General features: G+C 41.5%; 1 protein-coding gene across 1 annotated transcript; it reads right to left on the bottom strand.

Moving 5' to 3' along the window:
- Nucleotides 1-10,215: 10,215 nt before the first annotated feature.
- sfrp1a (secreted frizzled-related protein 1a) lies at nt 10,216-22,592 on the bottom strand. Its single transcript, XM_079221918.1, has 3 exons — nt 22,030-22,592; nt 18,951-19,031; nt 10,216-12,174 (listed from the first exon to the last, which is right to left on the bottom strand). Exons 1-3 carry the CDS (start codon nt 22,550-22,552, stop codon nt 11,849-11,851), a joined length of 930 nt encoding a protein of 309 aa, XP_079078044.1. The 5' UTR covers nt 22,553-22,592; the 3' UTR covers nt 10,216-11,848.
- Between the last annotated feature and the right edge of the window lie 204 nt (nt 22,593-22,796).

The following is a 22,796-nucleotide window of genomic DNA, read 5'->3' on the forward strand; positions in this document are numbered from 1 at the left end:
TCAAACCTTCGAACGAATCTTTTAAGATCTTTTTTTTTGTTGAATATTCAATGCAAGAACAAGGAGAACATTGTTGTTAGGTCAGTGGCATCAATGACAACATCCAACATTGACTGTGCCTTTTTTCAGACAGTGAAAATCAATGACAACCATTCAGTCTGTAGATTATTCAGGGTAACAAGAACAGGGGATCTAGAGGGAGATGCTACTGTTGATTGTTTAACACCATGAGCACCTCATTCACAGAATTTGGGTGCGAAAAAACATCTCCGAATTGGATTTTGCAAAATACCCGTGCAACTATTTACCATTAGATGTAGGTGAGAAGCTATGAGAACACTTTCCCCAACATTAGTGGGCCATTCAAACTGACTTCTCTCTGACGTGCACTAAAAGCATGCACGGCCTATGTCAACAAAGCAAGGAGAAACTTGTATAGCAACACACGCAGAGGGAGGTTTACTTTATTTTTGCTCAGGTAGACATTACTCCAATCTTGTTGTTTGCTGCTATATCAATGTTCCGAATGTTCAGAATGTTCAATGCAGCTCCTTTGAAGGAATCATTACTTCCCAGAAGCTACTTTTTGGCCAGAGAAGATTTTCTAATTTTGAGTTCCAGGAAAAGAATCCACAGGGAGTCATCACATCTTTGATAGAACTCCTCCTGTCGGCATGCCACAACCATGCTCTTACAAGGAGCTCCAAGAAAGTGACAGGAACAACTAATTGGACTAACAACTCCAGTGTTGACGGAAGTATAAATGTCTCATCAAGCTTATGATGCATTTCCTGAGCTTCAATCCAATTTGATTATATTTGTAGCCCAAAATCATAAATCACCTTTGCCTCAGCGGGCCTTACGATCTGTACAACATACAACATCCTCTGTTCTTGGACCCTCTCGTCGGTCAAAGGAAAACTCCCATAAAATAGTTCTTGAAATACAGTGCAAGTGAAATGGAAACAAGAGCCACTCCCAGAAGGTTTAGATATGAAATGGTTCAGGTTGGCCTTGTAATTGAGAAGGGCTATCAAAAGGACACGACAGGAATCAAACCCATAAAGTCGCTGGAGTTTCTCAAGCTTAAGGGTCAAGGCCTTATGGGGTTTTGTTTGCGGTAAAATATGCACATGGAAATTTCAAACACAAGCTCTGTCTTTGCTCTTGGTTGCTGGAATGATGACAATTTATGGACTTCAAAATGGGAGGATGTGTCAGAAAAAGTTGAGAAAGCCTGGACCGTGACTGTTTCACCACACTGCATACTGCCAGATTACGGTAGACGAACACGTGTCGATGAGGCGTGGATTTCACTTCAGTGTGTGTGTGTCAGTGTGCAGGTGTGTGAGCACCCGCACACATGAAACAGAGGCCCCAGGGAGTCTTTTCCCCCTTTAGTGTACTATATAAACAGATAGAGCTGGGGAAATCCTCCCTTCATGAGTATTTTCTCAGCAGTTTGTGATTGCAAGTTTATTTAATCAGAACCAACACAAAGGCCCACATCATCAGACATGTTGTGAACGAGCCAGTGTCAAAGCCTTGCACAGACTTGATAGCTGATCACGGGGTGATCCCAGCCTCAGGTTCTTCTTCATGAGCTTTGTCTTGGCACTGACTCACAGTGGTAACTGGGGTGGTGAAAAACACTAACAAATTGAAAAGAATACATGATTTTGTGGCACCTATCCTGTGTGAAATAAATATGGTGTTTGCACAAGAATAATTCTGAAAGAATAATTATAGGTATTCGATCGTTCGCCTGAATTTGACATGTTTTTATTAAACAAATTGTCAAAAGTTTGGACTTGCTCCCATATAAATGTTCCTGAGAAAATGTTAAAAATCACATTGACATGTGTGATAATTCAAATTATCAAAATAAATCCAGTCTTGGAATGTAGACTGTATTTAATTTGTCCAGATAAGAATTGTAATTTCTATAAAAATACTTCCTGTAAAACATTGAGTTGTTTCTGCTAGTCATATATTGACCAAGAGCAGGACTGAGGATGTGTTTATACAGCAGAGATTACATCTCAAAAGTTTGAAAATCCGGTAAGAGGAGTGTTGGAAGAAGAGTCAACACGCTACCATGCTGGAACATCTGGTAACACAACACATACCAACGCAGCTTTAAATACATTGTTAATATTGAGAATTTAACTAAACTACTTGGTTAGGTTTAAGGAAAGTTGGTTTGGGTCAAAATAATTAAATTGAGTTAGTAACTTAAGTTAAGTAGTTAAGGTTAATTAGTCAAAGTGGACTTTTGGTTTCACACGGGACATGAACACCAGCCTCCTGGGTGAAAGTGCTGTGTTTGTTTTCACCCTCCATCCTCCATGCAGACTTCCTTGCTCTTTATTTTCCATCTACTAGTGTCTAATATTGATAGGCCATCAAATGACACATGGAAAATATAGTGTTTTTGTGATGACACCTGTTATGACTTGCCATGGGCTGCTCCTAGATCATAAGGGAATAACATAAATACTGATGTAACACTGATATGGTAAACCTCAGGGACATGTTCTGCATATTGTTCCCAGGGTCACGCCTTACAGAAATGCAGAACATGAGATTCCATGTGTTACTTATGCTTTTGGAACAACAGCTCGAGTGCTGCTGTGACGTCAGGACTCTACCTAGAATACAAATAGTATAGTTTTGTGGTTTGGTGCTTATACAAAAACGACCAATTACATCATGCCTGTTAAGTGAGCATTTTGGTTTCCTGTCATATACAGTACACATTTGGTTACATTATTATGGTAATGATATAATCTTTGGCCTCCTTGTTCCAGGCACAGGTTATGAAAACCCATTTCCTTCCGAAGAAACTTAGGAATGACAAAATGAAAGCCTCATGGCAAATTATGAGAAACTTAGCATAGATTTTGACTTTCGAAGTCAAACTTATGAGATACTCCAAATCTATACGTATTAAATCAAAACCATAAGATTTTAGGGCAAGACGTTTACTTAGTACTGTGTGTCGAAATCTCAAGACATTAGTATCAATGTACTGCTGGTTTTGAATTGACTCATAATTACAGCTCCTCAAAAATTGTAGGAAGCTAGTTAGAATTAAAAGGTTGACTTATTATCTTCTAATTTTGACCCTCAATAACATAATTTTGAATTCTTTCAGTTATATCATGTCTTATAAATTTGAATTAAAAAGTAAAATCTTTTGGAACAAAAAAAGGTCACACATTTCTGTTATTGTTATTCCTAATATTTCACCTTGCATTCTTTTCCTGGCAGAGATAGGCTTCCATAGGATTGGGAGAGTTACATCTGGAGGACCTGCTTAGAGGATCCACACCACGACTCATGATCCAAGCCATGTACAGAATCAAAATTAGTTTGCTTTAACAATCACAATTATAGCCATCATAAATTGAAATTATAGGTCATTAAGCAAACAGACACTCGACTGTCTTTCTAGCATCACCTGCCATTATCAACCATAATTTACAAAATTATCTGAGCGTCTGTAGTCTAACAATTATGATGTCTTTTCTTTTCACGTCTCTGAGTCCAAGAACCCTTTTTTTAACAATTGAGTTTTTTTCAGTAACTAATGAACCCTTTGCACAGTTATACAACACAGATTATCTGAATGATATCATTTAGATATACTAGATGTTGCAAATGAAACATGGCTAACATTCTGCATTTAGTTTTTCTCGCCGTTTCTGAGTGACTCTTATGTAAATTGTTTAACTAGTTACCTGGAAAGAGTACATTCATAATTACAGCTCCTAAATGTGTGCATACTTATAAAAGACCACCTGTGCCCTTCAACATTTTCCAAAGGGAACTGTGCCAGGAAAAGTAAATGCAATGTGCGTTCATTTCAGGCGGAAAACCCCCATAAAGCTGTCGTTTTTTTGCATAAATATACCATGATAACATAATAAGTAGGCGGCCTCAGTTCAAAGCCGCCCCCTGGAGTGAGTTAAAAAGTCCACGCAGAGAATAATCTCTAATGTGCTGAAGCTACAACGGGCATGATGGAACAAACCTGGGAGAAAGATATTCAGTAAAAGCTGTTATTATAAATGAGTAACTACCCTTCAATACTGCGGGCTTGAAGTATCGACTGTTACTTTTCCAGTAGGCTGTTTGAATAAATCAAAGAAGTAAAGTCATGTTTGGTTTGTTGAATGTTCTCATTGATGCATGAGACAATCAACTTGTGAACACTGTCATGTCTTTTCTCTTAGTTTTCCATAGAGATGATGTTTTTTAGCCATTCGTCCACCACTTTGCTCCAGATGGAAATATCACAAAAAGTAATAGATCACATAACTCAATATCTGTGGTAACAATGGCAAAACATGGGGAACAGACATTCACGGTTTCCAGACAAGGAATCCTCTTGCGCCACCATGTTGTTGACGTTTGTGGTTTTAAGTGAAACGTCTCAACAATAATGGAAAGGCTTGCCATGAACTTGGCTTCACACATTCAAGCCCCCGTTAATATAAACTCTAATCCCTTTGGTGATCGCGACCTTTCATCTCGCATCATCATCTGCACAAAGGTGTCGAGACATTGCCTCTGGCATCGGCCTCAGATGTACTTTGTGTCTTTTGCTATTGAGCAAAGTGCTTTCATGCCGACATGTTAAACTAAGATGGCAAACATGGAAACCGTTATACCTGCTAAACATCAGCACGTAGCATTGTCATGCTGGCGTTAGCATCCGGCTGACAACACAGTGTAGCATGGCTGTTGAGTCTGACGTTGTTTGACAGTTGGTGGCATCACTGCTCGTGTTTAGTACCCAGTTCTTCTGATCACTGCACACAAACTGAAAGATTTAAAACACATTTTCTGTCAGTGGGAATAACAAAGTGAAACTGAGGGCTCAAGCTTTCAGTAGATACAAAAGAAAAACATATATATTTATAAAGTGTTTTGGTGTGATGTCTCCTGGAATCGAGAATGGATAAAACAATAAATACTTAATTAAGGAGTTATACATTTCCCCCTGGAAAGGCCTTGAGGTTTAAAATGATCTTATTCCAACTCTTCATTGAATCTGCATGTTGGTTGCATCACTTTATCAGATGAAAACATTGTATATGGGTTATGCACATTTTAAACACATTACCCCATAATTCAGACTTTATTTGGCATCTGTGAAAACTCTGGATGTGAACAGTTTGGCAGCACGGCATACGTTTGTAAAAATGGTTGCATCTTCCAGGAGGAAGCCTATAAATGGAGTGTGGAGGACATGTAATGTCAATAGGAAATTGATGGATCAGGAGCGGAGCTGAAGAGCAGGACGGCTCAGCCATAGAATTAGACAGAATATCTAATCAAGCAAAACATTGTTTTACTCTTTTCTTCCTGTCAAGATGTCATGTAAGATGTTGTATTCCAAAGCTGCAATTTCCCAGATGATGTATCTGACTTTTAAGTTCTTTATTGAAATATCGACTACAGAATTGTTTGCTGTGAAATTTGGTGCACGTATTTGTGGTCATCCTAGAATGAAAATTGTATTTCGTCCAAAATTTTGATCCATGACCAAACACCTGTACAACGATTGGCATTCCTCATGTGTGCATGTCCGCATGCTGATGGCAGTCAGCAGCTCTACAGAACAAACAGATTGGCTGGAGACTCTTCGTCTTTTCTTCCAGTAAAATTCAAACAATCTATTTTTCCGACAGTGATTTGCAATGGTTTGGAAGGGACAGACAAGCGATGTGGTCCTGTTTGAGGGGTGTCGGTTGATGCGTGCCATTCTAGAGGACAAACAATGTACTTTGCCTTGGAGGCCTTGTCCTTCCGGCAAAAGAAACATTACACCACCCTCCCCCTTTGTCCAAATGGTGCATTGCCAACATTAGTACAAAGTGTATACTTGTACTTTCATAGAATCTTGGGTGGATTTGAGTCAAAATGGTTAATTTGTGATGTGAGAAATCACATGACGGTATGAAGGTAATGTACTGAAGATTCATGTCAGTGGAATGAGTGTGCAGTTAAAATTCTGGTAAAAGTGAGTTTAAGTGGGTTTACGCTCCCCTGCATCCTGGTCATAACTTTGCTAAGTAACAGATGTTTGTGGTTTATTAGGGGAACAATTTATGAAATTCACTTGGCTTTGGAAGCAGCAGAGGCATTATTGAGCAACAACTGAACTTTAAACAGGCTGTCAGGATGGATTTGGCTGATTCTGAGCCATGGAGCGCTCTCCTCAGTCCTTGTGGATCGACTACTGTACGGTAAGGCGGACGCAGCTGAAGATTTTCTATTTGTAAATGTAAACAGCGAAACCCAACTCAACTCGCCTGCTAGTTATTTGCTAACTAGCTATATGTTAAATCTTTTCAGCAAAAAGTAGTGAACTACACTACTGATGACTTTTGATAGTTTTTTGTGGTTTTAATGGCCGCTGATGAATTCTCATTTTCTCAACAAATATTTTTACAACATGGGCTCTCTAAACAGAACAGCCATATTGACACTGGCATCACACAACTGTATTCTTGCCCGAGTCCAGAGGCACGGAGGTTACGGCTCAGTGAGATATCTCTGAAGAGGAAGCAGGCTGATCTGCATGCTGAACCAATTCATTAAAATCAAACTGTGAATCAAAACATCAAACACTGCTGCTAGAAGACTTGATTTTAAGACTAATTCCTAATGCAACAAAAGGAAGGTTTGATTATAATTCTACATAATCAGGCTCAGGAAATAGACCGGTCTATGTTTATTGCAAATATTTCCTCACCTTCCTCAGTGAAGAATAAGAATCATGCAATGCAGGAGTCATTTCAGGGATCCGATCCAGGACTGTAGGAATATAGTTACTGGAAGAGCAACAATGACATCACCCCCTTAAAACTAATGGCTATTATTCAAAAACATATGTCCGCCATCCACATGTGTATTCCACCCCCTTCCCCTGCTCACTTGTGGACTGAAAAAGAAAACAATTGTTTCTCTGTTTCATTTCCCTTGCAGGTAAGCCCCTTCTCCCCCTGAATGGTTGACATCGTCTTCATCGCATGCTGTGCTAGCGAGAGGCAAACCGCCTGATGTTCAGGGCAGTTAGCAGCCAGAAGAACGATATGACTAATCTACCCGTTTGACTAAGATCCCAGAATTCCAGAGGAACCTGGTCCCTCACGCCGTGCGCCGACTCATCCCTCTTATCGCGCCCTGCAGGCCAGAGACATTACTGCTTTGCACTGTAGCTCAGGGTCAGTTAAGGAGCCCAGAACATTCCTGCTGTATTCAGGAGACTTTGTAAATGTATGCATCCACACATTGGAGAAGCTCTAGTCGAGCTAATGTTGCATTTGTTTAATGTCCAAATCCAGTCCAAACTGTTTTAAAGAGTATGGAGCCACAATAAATCATTTTAAATGTGTTTTCTACATATGATCTGGCTTTATAATGATGCATATCATGGCTGACTGAGCTGCCGATCAAAATCCTCCTAAATGACCTTTTAAGTTGCTGGCTACTGGTGGTGGGCCATAAAACAGAGAATACAGCTATACCGTTCAATACAAAGACACTTTTATAGCTGTCGGGGAAATGGCAGCAGCTTTGAAACCATATCCATAATAACAGAGAAGTGCCTCACTCTTTAAAACCTCAAGACTCGGCCACGGTTCAGATATCCATAAAACCAAACATTTGGACCTGGTGAGGACCAAAAAAAATAAAGTCATTTTACAATGGCTTATTCACTGACAATATTGCACTATAAGTCTTTATAACACTTTATCGTTTCCTCCTGTTAATGTGAGGATGTGGAGTCTTAAATAGATAGTGGTGTCCAAAGGTTCTCCAGATGTGCCTTTGAAAGGCAGAGGGGAGGAGAAGGAGAGGAAAGTGAGCCTTCTCTGGAATGGACTTAGTCATAGACTGCATCCACTGGGATGTCAGAGGTTGGACAAGTCTTTGGGAAGTAGTTTTCTGAAATGTTAGGGTGCTAAAGTTTTTGTAGGAGATACCTCTAAAACTGTATAGCACAAGGTTTCAACACTTGTGAATAGTGTGAACAAAATAGGCTCTGCGCACTTTTAAGTTACACTACTTATTGTCAAAAAATGACATACCAAAGTTCATCAGTCCTTTTATCAGTCCTTTCTGTACCCGGCCTGTGGACCATTGGTTCCCCCTGAAGATGTAGTGTTTTAAAGCAGTTCCCAAATGTTGTTCTTTTTTCTTTTCTTTTTTTAAAGGCTCCGTAATTTCCAATATTAGCAAAGAATCCCAACCCTACATCGACGGGTGCGATCAATGTGGAAAATAAAATCAAGAAAAATACCTGATAGGGATGGACCGAAACCCGGTGTTAGACCAGCACACGCACACGCACACACACACACACACACACACACACACACACACACACACACACACACACAGAAAAGTCAGATCAGAGAGGCCATGGTGGAAACAGTGAAGGGAAGATAACTATAGCAACTACGCTCCTTACTGTAAGGGAAAAAGCTAATACTTAAGCCTAGTTCATGGTTCTCCGTCAGAGAACGCGACGCAGTCGTTGAGCATTCGAAGTTCTGCGTCGAGGGAACGCGTTGCCTGCAATTAACCGCCATGCCGCCAGGTGGGTGTGGCTGTGTGGCTGTGTGGTTTCAGAGGTTATATAGGGGCCGAATCCTTTTTCTTCCAGTCACAGTAAACAATGGCGACCAAGTTGGAGCGGCTGCATTTGGAGTTGGAGCTCATCAATATTGAAGAGCAAATGCTTATATTGCAAATGTTGAAGCGCAGGCGACAGAGAAGACATTTGCGGAGGTGGTGTAGGAAGACAAACCGGAAAAAGCAACTGCCGGAAATTACGTTCTAAGCGGACCAATCACAGCGCTTACGGTCAACAACAGTGTGCTCGCTCGGCAAATAGCGGCTGATCCAAACGAGTTGAATCAAAACTGGTCTGTATGTAGTGTAACTGCTTAGCTTAGCTTGCCACGTATGTCCATACAATGTGATATCCATCCCCACCTGCATGGTACCAAGAGTGAGTGGAGTAGAATCAAGTCACACTGTCAGATAATACATAATCTTGTATATCTAATACAGCAGACTATCGTGTTTTCTTGACATAGAAACACTGAACTCATGTTGAAATATTCATCATCATCAGCTTTGGTTTTTCTTTCTCTATCCAATCAGACTTTCCAGTTGTCAACATAGCAGCATGTTACCATACACTGTGCTATTAATATTGGAGGCATAATTGCATACTTTCCTAGCCTCTGACGTGGAAACAATCAAAATAGTACTTCATCGGCTTTGTCAATTTGAATTTTTCGGTGAGATGACGAATCCGACAGCATGTTTTGTGCAGATCATCTCTTAATAGGACAAAGCTGGATCTTGGCCGCTGGTTTTCTGGGCCTCGTTTGAAGGCAGCTGAAGCAATGATTAGAAAGCTACGTCTACATCTGAGATATATTTTCCAATACCAACGGCATTACTGGAACCAGATGGGGCAAGACGTTGGTCCGTTTGATACTTCCTGGTTTTTAACAAGCCTTTTTATTGACAGAATGGTTTCATGTTTTGTTGTTTACGCTTGTTCCACTGGCATGATGGATTTCAGCTCGTAAAAGTTTTTACATGAAATAATCGGGTTACTCAAATGTATATTTCTTGTGCAGGAAAACACAAACTGCCTGTCATTTGCATGTGAACGTTCATGAATGGAATGGTGGAAGTCCTGCCTCTTCAGCATGGAAACCATATCCATCAGCACAGACTTTGTGAAAACAAATCTTTTAATTTTTACTGCGCTGCCATTTGGTTAAGAAAGCATTGGAGTTCACTATCGGCATGAGCTGTTGATGTATATCTCGGGATTAGCATTTACACACCACATACCGAGGCGCCAACAGCCTGTGAAACCACAATGAACCCGTCAGAGAGATGGGGGGGAATAACAACATGCCAACGAGAGAGATGCTTCGGCGTGGAGACGTCATACGTTATCTTTCCAAAAAGTGTTAAAGTGTTACTTTGGCGGAGCTGAGAAACCCATGCTCTCTGTTTGACATCATTGTCATAGCAGAAGCTGGCTGTTTGGCAATGATGTTTTAAGAGCTGATGGTTTACGGTAATAAAAGAAGTCGTTGTAAGAGAGTTTTAAATGCCAAAAGTGTAGAAGTAACTTACATTGATATGGCTCTTATGCACACATAAAATAAGCAAATTAACTTGTATATATACATGCTGTATTTTCTTTTATTCTATAGCTGATCGTGAGATTTCCTCTACACTGATTGATTTTACACGAAACAGCTGCAACAGGATTACAAAAAGACATGGATTTTTCACTTTTTCATAAAAAGTCCTACTTCATTAGGATACACTGTCTAGGAGCAAATGTCTGAACAAAATTTCATACCATATGACATTTTTCCTGCAGTTGGTGAAATATTTCATTGGACTGAAGTGGTGGACCAACCAACCAACCAACATTACCATCTCTATACAAATCTGTGAAAAGAGATTAAATAACATAAGAGACACCATTCACTTTTCCATATTTATGTAAAATGTGTATGTACATGTAATAGGCAGCAATGCACTGCTGTTATTCAAATTTTAAACAAAATAATGCTAAAAAAAAGACCAGCAACAGTTGAGTAAAACAAACCAGAAGAGTTAACAATATTTGCACTTTGAACACGTTTGCATTTTTAAGCATGTATGATTTTCCATTACCAATGAATACCGATTACTGCAGTTAGACTGGATGTAGAGATACAGAAATGGTGAAAAGAAATATATATTTAGCCAAAAGTATTGTGGCAGCGCGCAATAAGAAATGAAGAAATCTGTCTACATGTTCATTTGTGATGCAGATTGGTGGTTATTCTCTTAAGACATTCCAAGAAATAAAAAATACATGTAACAAAGAAATGAAAAGGAAATTATAAAAAAAATCACGATGATCAAAAAGTTTGATAAAACAATCAAAAGGCAGCATCTTCTCATCAAGCAGTCAATAAGTTAACCCTATGAGGCGCTGCTGTCGCCCACTGTGTGTGCCTGCAACTGCCAATCATGTCGACTCATCACTAGTTTATGAGAGAGATGTAAAAGAATTGTTCAATATGTTTGTTGCTCAGAGATAAAAGGATTAATACCACGTTCGTGTCTGTCGGCTAAATATGAAGCTAGAGCTAGCAGATGGTTAGCTTATAGTAGCATTAAGCCCTGCAGCAGGAAGAAGCAGCTAGGCTAGCTCTGATGTGCCTCCCAGCAGCTCTACAGTTAACTCATTTAAACATTATGCAATTTGTTAAATCTGTACAAAAACCTTTACAATTCATGGGTTCGTACTATTGTATAAAGCCAGGTTAGCTGTTTACTCCTGCTTCTTGTCCGTATGCTAGGCTAAGCTAACAGCCTGCTGATTCTAGCTTCAGATTCACGGTCTAGACATGATAGTATCAATCCTCTATTTGAGCTCTCAGCAATAAAGGAGAATTGTATTTTCAAACATGTCCAACCATCCCTTGAAGCAAAATCCATTGACCTGTTAAATGAAAGTATCTACATGTAGTGAAAATGATTTCAGGGAGGAAGGGCTTTTACTACGATGAACGTTTCTTAAGAGAAAGAAAAATAAGAAACCCAACAATTTTGTTGTGGTGTCATCACACACCACAATCAATTAAAACGTAATAATGGACATTTCAAACATTTGTAAATATACAAAGATAGATCGATATATAAACAGGAAAATAGAAAGGAAAGTTGGGGATGTTTAATGCTCGTGCAAGTTCATATGTAGAATGAGATGCGACCAAAAATGGGGACGGGGGACATTTTATTTGAAGACATTCTCAAAGGCGGGGCATTTGTAGGTCTTGAGTTTCTTGATGGCCTTTTTGAACTCTTTGCTGGACTTGTCCCACTTGTGGATGCCTGTCAGGAGGTATTGCTTATCCACTTTGCGGCCCATGATTAGATACTGGTTCCCCAGGTTGTCAAGCTGCTGGCAGGGGCAGTCCGCGCCATTCTTCAGGTACAACACCAGCGTCTTCATGTCCTTCTTCTTCAGGTTGCCCTCTTTCAACATCTTTTTCCTCTTCTGCAGGGTCACCTTGCGGTCCATGTTTTCTCGCGTCACCTCCTTGATCTTGGTCTTGAAAGCTGCATTGGAGAAAAGGAAAACAAAACTAAACAGTTACATCGTGCTTAAAGGTGGATTAGTTCTTGTACAAAATGTGTGGAATATTGCATTCACTGTCTTTTCTTTCCTTTATTTTTATAACAATGTACTTTCCCTACTCTTAACATGTAATGGTTTGACCCGACACACAACCAATTCCTCTTTGTACGTCATTACACTTCACATAAGCACAACCTCCTGGAATGCCTGGCTCAAGGGAACCATTCACTGAATCTACACTACAATGAACAAGAATCAAGAAACATTTAACTGTGTCAGACTGTCAGGGTTGTGGTTTTCTGCTAACTTTATGTGAGATATTGCATTGAGGATCATTAGGTAACTATCATTAACCAAAGCAAGACTGGCACATTGACTGTTAAAGGGGTGAGCATTACGCTAAACGTTATATCTTGGTATATGTACATTTATATTATCCACGTATATTGGGAGATAATATATTTTCTGGAAAATCAATTGGGATATTATTGATTGATGAAATAACCAGAAAGGATTTCTGTTTCTTGGTAAATTGAGAAAAATAAATACCTGAAAAAGTATTTCACCAAACTAATGCAAAGACCATTGACTAGTCTACAACAGCCAGAGATCATAAAGCGTATAAGATGGTTCTAATGGTAGACAAATTAATATATGTTTCCCAACCCTTCACTGTTTTCCATTCCATTTCCTATTGTTGTCAAAGTTTTGATGAGGATCCTTTAAGTTTGTTATGATAGATATCATAAGATATGTACTGAGTGGGACATTTTACATTCGAAAAGTAAAGCTTAAAAAACGTTTCTAATTTCTGTACTGCAATTTCATTCCATTCACAGGATTCAAACACTGACGTTGTGTCATGGCATTCGGCATCTGATATCGACGCACAAGGCCGTCTTTAGCATCTGAGAGACACAGAGGGTTTCAAGTAACTCCAATGTAAACACCTCCGCGGCCATTTTAGAAGAACGAAAGAAGAAAGTATCCTTTATTGATCCCCTTGGAGAAATTATTCTCTGCATTTAACCCATCCCTGCCCTGTGAGGCGCCCGGAGAGCAAATGGGGGTTCAGTGTCTTGGACACACTTCGACATACGAACCGTTAACCTTGCGGTCGCAGGACGGCCACTCTACCCATGAGCCACAGCCGCCCCCAGTTTAGATGCTCAGAGCAACTACTCGGTAGTCAGGTGATGTAGTATTAAGAGCGACAATGTCTGCATAGAGACGCTGTGGGGGTGGATGGATGGGTCAAGCAAGCACAAGACTTTCACCCAGGAGAGTAACTAGGTAGTAAGTAAGTAACTAATTCATGCCATGTACGTAACATAAGCTACATAACTGAAGTTAGGTTATAAACATAATTATTTTTACCCAAACTATGATCTTTTACTAAATCTAACTCAGTAGTGACGCCAAGGGTTCCTGACAAAGACGAGTTGGGAATGAGAGCGGGTTTAAAAATACCATAGAAAACGCCGAGTCATGCTTAAGCTCTTTGTTCACTGATACATCGTTCCATGTTTTACTTACTCACACATAACACAAATATTGTAAAGCGAAAGATGCAACGTCATTGTATTTGATCAACCAATCACCTCGTGCAGCACACACACATTCCAAATGTACCCAGCATTGTACACAACATGGAGGCTCCCTGTTCCAAAACAAGAAGTCAAACTTGGGTTACTTCTTTCAATCAGGACAAAGGCAGCATACCACATCACCTCCTTGTCTTCTCACCTTTCACAATAAAAGCCCAATGCAAGAACACTGTGTACCAGAGGGACTTATAATTCACTTGGAGCGTTTTGCTTAAACTAGCTTGGGTTATACAACTGTCAGATACCTCTCTAGGTCAATAGCATCCCGGTAGTTGGTCCACTGCCTGCACAAATCTATTCAAACCGTGACTGAAAAAGTGCTGCAACTGTCGCAAATTTGCATTGCGGCTGTTATGAATAGTTTTGATGCAACATATTCACAGAGTGTTTTGCATTTTCAGTTTGTAAAGGCCTTAATTTTCATGAAAATAATGTAGAGCAGTAAACCAGTGCACACCTCTAGATTAGGCCTAATCTACCTAATTCTAACCTCTTTTTTTAGGATGTGTGTGCGGCACGGTGACCTCGTGACAGGGCAACGTAAAGGGGGAAAGGCGCAGCATGCTATGTCCAATCTAAGCTGGTGTCAGAACCAATCATGATTCATGCCGGAGACAAAGTCTTGTAACCTCTACATTGCAGGGAACGGCCTGATTGAGTATGAATCATTTTTACACTCCAGCAAAGATCTGGATAAAAATTCAAGTTCTGTCTAATTTCCTCAACAGTTTCAGACACCAAATCCCTCTTGACTCACTTTTCACAGAATTGTGCTTAACATAAAAAACCTGAATTGGCACTTTAAGAAGCTTCCAACATCTCATCACTTCCTTTGCGCCAGTATCTCCCATTGCTTTGCAATTAAAGTGTTAAAACAGAGCTGCCCTGTTTTTCCCAGTATTAAGAGTGCACATGCTCGGGATTAAGACTTTTATCCCCTGCCCGTAGTCTCTCAAATGGCCTATGTGAGGAGGCTTAGTGTTCAGTGAAATCAAAAAGGGCAGCATTCATAATTAGTGAGTCATAAAAGAGAAACCCTGGCCCACCCCTGATAGGACTTCATCTTGATAAATCCTCCATCCTCTATAATCCTTTGACGCTATGAACTTTCTTTGCACCTTGTGTTGTTTGAGAGCTTAATTCCTTCAGCAACTGCATACAGTAAGAGGTGAACACCAAATAATTGAACAGTTGTAACAATGCTGTCTTTTGCTCACCCTGTATCTACACGTCATTTCAATGTGCAATAAAGCAAATAACTATTTTCCGTGCAACGTGAAACTCCCTGCTGTAGGGCAGGCCAGCCGTTTGTCTTCTGAGAGCTGGTTCAACAAAAGTAAAGCAGCGTGAGCTACTCATAGCACCAAATAGTCATTGTCATAAGTTCTGTCTTACTTTAAGGGTTCTTCAATAATGTTTCAGCTGCTGTAGTCATAACCTCTATAAATAGGCATTTTGTGTTTGGTCACTAAGCAAAGCCTCTGTTGCTCCATTGTCAGTTTGGTAAACAGAGACTGTTGTTTTTCAGTTCCTTCACTTCTCCCTGTTCGTAGACTGCTAACAGCCCAAAAGGCCCATGAAAGGTTTCTGTGGACTTTGGGGAAGTGGTGCCAGACGTTACATGTTTTACTGACTGCAGGCCGGCTCATCCAGTATTTCTTGCAAAAGCCAAGAAAATAATACGCCTTAATTCGTAGATATCCCACAACATGTCTTTGTATCTTGAGTGAGGATGTACTTCTTTACCTTTTTTAAAACTAGATTTAGGTGTTTATGTATGACTGTAAATCATTTTTCTTTAAACAATCTCAAGTAATGCACTGTTACAATGGTGATTTGGTTCGGAGGATTTCCCTGACCTTTGACCTGATTCCCTCTGCTGGTTCAGAGGCACAGACGGGACCTCCAGGGTGTCATAACCCAGCAGGAGGGAGTGTACTGCGCCCCGTCCACAATAACAGAAACACAAGTGATCTGATGATCTGAAGTGATCAGTGCTGGGCGGCCCTGTTGTTTACAGCATTAGCAAAGGAAAGGAGCAATTTGGCAACGACAACAAAGTGAGCTGTCCAAGGAGGAGAGATTTAATTGGAAGGCACTGGAGTTTTTTGGGGACAATGAGGCACCGTAAAACCTTAAGCATAGAGATAAATTGCGGTGGGAACAAAGTGTTGAGTGGGATGAGCCGTAAATCTGTTACCAGCTGAGTGCTGCTCAAAATGGTGTGTGTGTGTGTGTGTGTGTTCATCAGTCCTTCCTGAAGAAAAGTGCTGGATCAAAAACCTGATACTTGTTATGGTAACTTTGAATTAACTTTGAAATAATTTACAAGAATCTTTCCTCCCCTGCCACAAGGATTTCACATCCAACCACCTCAAGTCAAAAGCCTTCTCTGCTTTTATCAGCATGAAACCGCCAGGAAAAGGCAATGCTGGAGCAATTGATGGGAAGCAATTATGCAGGGCGTCAAATGATAGAAAGGGTATTATCACAAAGAAACTACTTCACACTCAACTGTTACCTTAACCGAGAACAGACCTTTCACAACTTCCAGTAAGTGAGTTTTTTAGTGTCGAAAAATGCTATTCCAGTGCCAGGGTGTGGATATTTAGACATGATTGGTCCGTGCAGATGAATAAAGACTTCGGTGCAATTCACAGGTTCCTTCCTCGAGCGCCTCTGTGCTTTTCCATTCCCGTGTTCCATGGAGATGATCTATCTATCATATCTATTTTGTGGTCTTTATAAAAAAAAAAGTATTTATCTAAAACTGCTGCTACTTATCGAGTTGGTCCACTTTCAGTTAAGTCAGAAGTAGCAGGAGACAATCAGAATGCTGGTCTATGCTGGTCATCATGATTAAAGCTTGGGATGTTTTTTTCCATCTGCATATTTTCTTTTTCCTCAAGACAAAACATTTACTCATGTTTGGCTTCAGCTGCTGTCAGATATATTTATACAAAACTAAATTCCATTGGCCTACTGGAAAAAGCAACAAACAAATCCTTCAGCCTAGCTGGTGATATAACCAGTGATGCTATCTCTGTGCATTAGATGTTTACCCGCCGTAATCAGCTCCCGCACCACGCTGACATCACATTCCAGAGGAGGCTGGGCCCTTGTGGGTTCAAACCTGCAACGCAAGCCACACAGTGTCTCATCCTCGGCCTGGCACTAAACCTGTCTGTGTATCCTCACGTGTCAGCTCGTGAGGGGCTTATGACAAGCAAGCAAAACAACATCTGTCTTCATCTGAGATGAAACGAGCCAATTATGTGCCACTCTCCTCTTGGCAAACCGGGACTGAAAAAAGGCGAGGCCTATCACCGCAGCATAAACAGCAAGGCAATTCGTTAAACAAATGTAACTTTTAACTTTTTCTGAGAACATTGAAGCAAGTCTGTTTCCAATGTGCATCCAGTCTATGTTTGCCCGGAAAGGCACCTGGAACTCAAGCTGCCACAAGTCTTGGTCCAGCCAGGGAATAAAAAATGAAAGCCTAACATCTTGCATTGTGTATGCATCATGCGCATATCATTCCTGGAAGTCATCCTAACTGCAATTCAGTTGATGTCTGTGTTTTTAATGGAAGTCAAGACATTCAGTCGTACTGGCTTTCTCAAGCAAACATGTCCACAACTAAATCAAGTGCCCCATCAGCTAAAGATGTTCCCTCTTTCCTGGTTTGTTAATGTCGTTTTCTGTCTGGTTTCCAATCCAAATCTCTATTTAAATGAATATGTTCACAAAAGCTTTCTCTTATAACTCTTACATTTTCAAATATTCCTTGACTTGACACTTAGGAATATGCCTCGAGAGGCCATGAAACTCCTTCAAAATGAATCAGTCACACTTAATAATGGAAGCTTGATCAGCCTTTTCACTGATTTTTGTTACTTCTCAGATAGTTATGTCTCGTTATTATTGGCTTAGTGCAGAGAGTTTCCTCCATATTGTGTTAGCAAAGACAACACATGCCTAGCTTACTGAAAAGGCAACATGACATACAGTGAATTTGAAAAGCGACCACCAGTAGAAGACATGTCCGCTTACCATATTGGTGGAAAAAAAACTTGTGTGTTCTATGCAGTAAAATACCAGTTTTTCAAAAAAAGAATTTGGTGGCTTTGAGCATAAATGTCCCCTTCACTTCCCTGTTGGAAATGGCTCTCTGACGGTAAGGTAAAGTGGTCAAAATAACTAAATGAATGAACTAAACTAGACTTTAAACATGCAATGTGGGGGTTCAGTGTCTTGCTCAAGGACACTCCGACATGCGAACTATGGGGAGACCAATAGTCCAACTGGCTACCTTGCCAGTACAACGACTCCCCATGAGCTACTAACTAAATAGCCTACACTTACACTGATATTGATTTTCTTCGGTGACTAAAATATGTTTTGCTGCTGCCCTGTCCAGAGCAGTAGCTACATTGATTAGCGTCGGTGCAGGTCTCCTGTCTGTTTTTCATTCTACTGTAGGGAATAATATACTGACTGATTCCTCATACAACTCAACTTCAGAAAATCCAAACAATCCTTTGTAGGGTAAACCAAAGTAAAGGGTTTACAATGTATTTGACCTCATCAGAATTTTATAGAAATCAAATTTCAAATGAATATATTTGTAGTAGATGCTATTAAAAAAAAAAAAAGGGGTCTATCATTAATTTCTTCATACATTTAATGCCCCTATGTGCAGAAAATATTCTGCAACAACAGCCGTCCAGACTGCGGAACAGACATCCCACTTTACTACTGCGAGGACCTGCCACATAAAACCTTTATTGACCCCAATTCATTACTCACAGAACATCATCCTGGAGCAAACCAGACAGGCCCGGTGCATCTGACCAAGAGATAATAACTCACATGTTACCTGAACATTAACACCAACCAAGAACATTGCCGGCATGTAGTGAAGTTCTATGGAGTTCAGTGGACCAGGTATGGCATGGTCTGAGACTCAATGAGCTGTTCATACTTTGTTCAGGTTTCATGGACTGTTGTAAAGCTTGAAGATGGAAGATACACCTCATGCAATCTCATGCTGCTCTTCTGTTTCACGGATGGTTGTGATACATGTCAAGGCGTATCAGAGTGGGGTGTGTGCATGTGCGTGTCGTGTTTGCTGTCGAGAGGTCGCTTACCGAACTCGCTGGCACACATGTGGTCCAGCATGGCGTCTGTTTTCATTTCGTTGTCACATGGAGGGCAGACGGGAGAGAAACCTGTGGGTAACCGGGGGAAAAAGAGGCAAAATATCAAATACGAGTTGCGGTGATACCAGCAATGAATCATTCACATGGCATTATTCACATCACCACCCACTTGGCATGTGGTTAAAAGAACACATAGAGAATCAGAAGGGAAACAAAACACTCGTTTCTCATTTGAAATTACCCACATTGCTCTGAAATTCCAATCCTGCATTTCTGCACACACCTTACCTCTGTGCAGGCAGAGCTCCTAACTAGTGTCTGGTCTCTTGGGCTTTGTATGCTCTGATGACCTGACCTCAGTGAGGAATGTCTTCAGCTTTTATAGCCAGCTGTAACAAAGAGCTGCAGTAAACACTCTTCCTCACTCTTTGCTACATTGAGACGGTTTTCTAATGGAGCTTTCCATGAAGCTCGACGGCGACGCATGCGCCGTAAATGCACAAAGAAAGGATTTGAAATGTGGAAGGAACAAATGGTAATGATATTCAATCCAAGTTTGAACATTAAAAAAAATAAAAAAAGATAATAATTGCCGGCCCAAAGCCAAAAAACAGACGGAAGACAAAGAGCCATAATGTGTTTTTGCCAAAAAGTAATTCAGTCTCGAGGCATATCTGCGAATATTTTACCAACACGATTTTTCACATTTTTTTCGACTACCGCAACTGGTCGCTCCATGCCAAACAGCTGAGTTCACTTTCCAAACCAACTTGGACCTGCGATGCAATTGTAGCGTCCTGCAGCGTCTAATTCAAACCCAATGCATTTCAATGGACCCGAGTGTGTGTGTGTGTGTGTGTGAGGGGGGAGGGGGGGTCTGCCAGTTGTTCATTACATGTGTTTAACGAAAGCTTGTGAAACTAACACCCAGGTGTGAGGAGCTTATGAAAACAGACACTGTTTACAGAGTCACAGGGTCCCTTTGCCTACTTCAGCCGGGTTCCCCTTTAAATCAATTATCACCGTGGTAAGCACTCCTAGCTGACCTCTATTAACAATCATTAAGGGGCACGACTGAGAAAGATTACCGTGCTTTGGTTTCAGCTTCATCAACCTCAACATCAGATATTAATACTTTCCGTGGCAGAAAACTGAAAACCTGCCATCCTCCTAAGTAACAGGCCCGACTCTGTCCTGTCCGCAGACCGTTGGCTTTATTTATCACCTGCGCCGACGACGAATGGGAGCAGGTGATGTCTGCAGAGCGTGGAGCTCTGTGTGGTCCCTCTTTTCCAGAAAAGCGGGCCTCTGTCTGTCCATGCCACCATGTCTGTCAGTAACACCCCCCCCCCCCCCCACACACACACACACACACTCTGCAGCCACGCGGGACATGTTCACTCCACAGATACAGTGAGCACTGTGTAAACGCTGGAAGATCCACAGTCCCCCCATTTACGGCCGACTTCTTCAGCCAAAATGTCCTCAAGTGGTGTATTTACAGCTCAGGGTTGAAATATAAGTAAATTGATAATTCCGTTGATGATTGAAATCGCCCTCTATTTCATGGTGAAAGTGAATGAGGTGGTTGTTCTTTTCCTTCTCTGGTGGTGTTCACCTCACTTAGGCAATAAGAAGGAACACCGAACCGAAGCTTCAAACCAAAACTACCCGGAGTCAGCCCACGCTTTATCTTCCCTGGACATGCTGCTCTCCTTCTTTTTTCAGGATTTCTCTGGTATTTGTCTGCTTGGCCCATTGTGTTTGTGTTGGAAGAGCATTTTTCTGGACTCTTTCCCTGATGTTGCATGAGGTGTCTGACTCTGTTTCATACCAACACACACCGTGCCAACAGATTTGGGGAATGTGCAGCCAAGGAGCCATTAGCGATAGCCTCCAGACTGCATTTTAATACGCCTTATTCGGAAACTGTGTTTTTCGAATTATGTCTTTCCATCTTTCGGCAGTTTTAAGGCATTTGTCAGGGATGCTGCGGTAGAAAATAGGAATTAATAGATGCAGGTATTCGCTGCTGGACTTCCTCCCAGCATTGTACTCCAGCTCAACGAACACCTTGGAATAAATCACTACCATCTGTTAGAGCTTTTTCAATATATTACTCTGAGTCAATAGCGAGCATCTTCACGTTCACATGGAAGCCGGAGTTTGGCCGTTTAAAGATGTAAAAAGTAAAGGTAACCGCATGAGACGTATTATGAGGAGCATTGGGGTTGACATTGTTAAAATGAGATCAAATCCAGGGTGTCACAGATGATTTCCCCCCTAAAAGGTTGTATTTGGTTTGTTTGTGTTGAGATTTGCATCTGCAAACACACCTTCAGCCCTGAAACAACATTCTCAAGCCCATTTAATGCACGGGTGTCGACTTTTACACAGGGCCAAAGTGGTGGCTGTTTGTGCTCCCAGTGGTAGTTACCCTGAGTTAGGGAGTCAATGTTTGGTGATATTAAGGAATCACAAATGGCAGCCGATTGACGGCTAAGTAATGGGTAATACATTATTTAACTGTAGTTCATTTATCAAGAAAGAAACTGAACTCAGTGTGGAGGAGGCTTGGATGTAGGGAAATAAGATTTACACAAAACATTGTTGAAAGCACATCAGAAAACCCAAATCGCATTTAGTGTATGCGTCAGGAAAACTTGCTCATGACCTTTCTATAAACAGATTAAAACCAGTAACGTGGGATGGTCTCTCTGTCACTATTTTCTGGGATTTTATAACCCTACATTTTTGTATTAATTAATAGAGACAAAGTCTGATAGACAGCAGTTGAATCCATTATGAAGAAAGAAAGAAAAAAACATTAGTTGACGTATAATAATAATAATAATCGAAAATATGCCTCTATTAATTTGACTACCACTTTTTACCTGAAAAGAAGGCTTTTGACCAGACATGACCCTCCTCTCCATCAGCCGCCGCTAACGTGCTCTCGAGCCAGGCATTACAACCACAGTACGTCCCAACACTAACATGCATGCGACAGGTAGGGCTAATAATGAACACCTCCCATCGGGGAAACCGACCCCCACGTGCGGATTACCTGTCGGGTTGGTGGCCTCGGTGGAATTGGGCTGCGTCATAGCAATGCACACTTCGTCTTGGGGGAACTTGTCGCAGGTGAGCATCTCCGGCCAGGGGAAGCCGAACGCCTCCATGATGGGGATGCAGCCGTCCCGCACTGCCTCGCACAGCCAGCGGCACGGGTAGATGGGCCGCTCCAGGCACACGGGCGCAAAGAGCGAGCACAGGAGGACCTGCGTGCCCGGGTGGCAGTTCTTGTGCACCAGTGGCACCCAGCTGCTGGCCTGCTGCTTCACCTCCGCCATGGTCTCGTGCTCCAGCAGGTTGGGCAGCAGCATCTGGTCGTAGCCCACGTTGTGGCAGAGCCGCAGGTCCTCCGGGATGTCCACGCACTGGGGCGGCTTGCCGTAGCTGCGCCCGCCGGTGTACATGTCCGACTTCCAGCTGAGGTACTCGTACTCTGACGCTCTGCACGCCGACAGCAGCGCCACTGTCGCCGCCAGTCGGATTATCCTCCAGACGGATGCAGGAGCAGACCTCATCGTTGTGTTGTTGTTGTTGTTGTTGTTGTTGTTGTTGTTGTTGTTGTTGTTGTTTTGCAGCAGCAGCGGAAATAAAATGAATGCAACTCAGCGCAGCTCGGACAGCACTTACTTCATGAAGAAATTCAAAGTAGGAACAAAGTGAGGGGAAGAGAGGCTGCGCTGTGCGGCTCGGTGCGCGTCGGGTTGGTGGTCTGGGTAAAGTCCACAGGCTCTCCTCTGGCTGCAGCCCCCGTCGCGCTCC

Source organism: Taurulus bubalis (genome assembly GCF_910589615.1).
Source record: "Taurulus bubalis genome assembly, chromosome: 8".
Classification (NCBI taxonomy): domain Eukaryota; kingdom Metazoa; phylum Chordata; class Actinopteri; order Perciformes; family Cottidae; genus Taurulus; species Taurulus bubalis.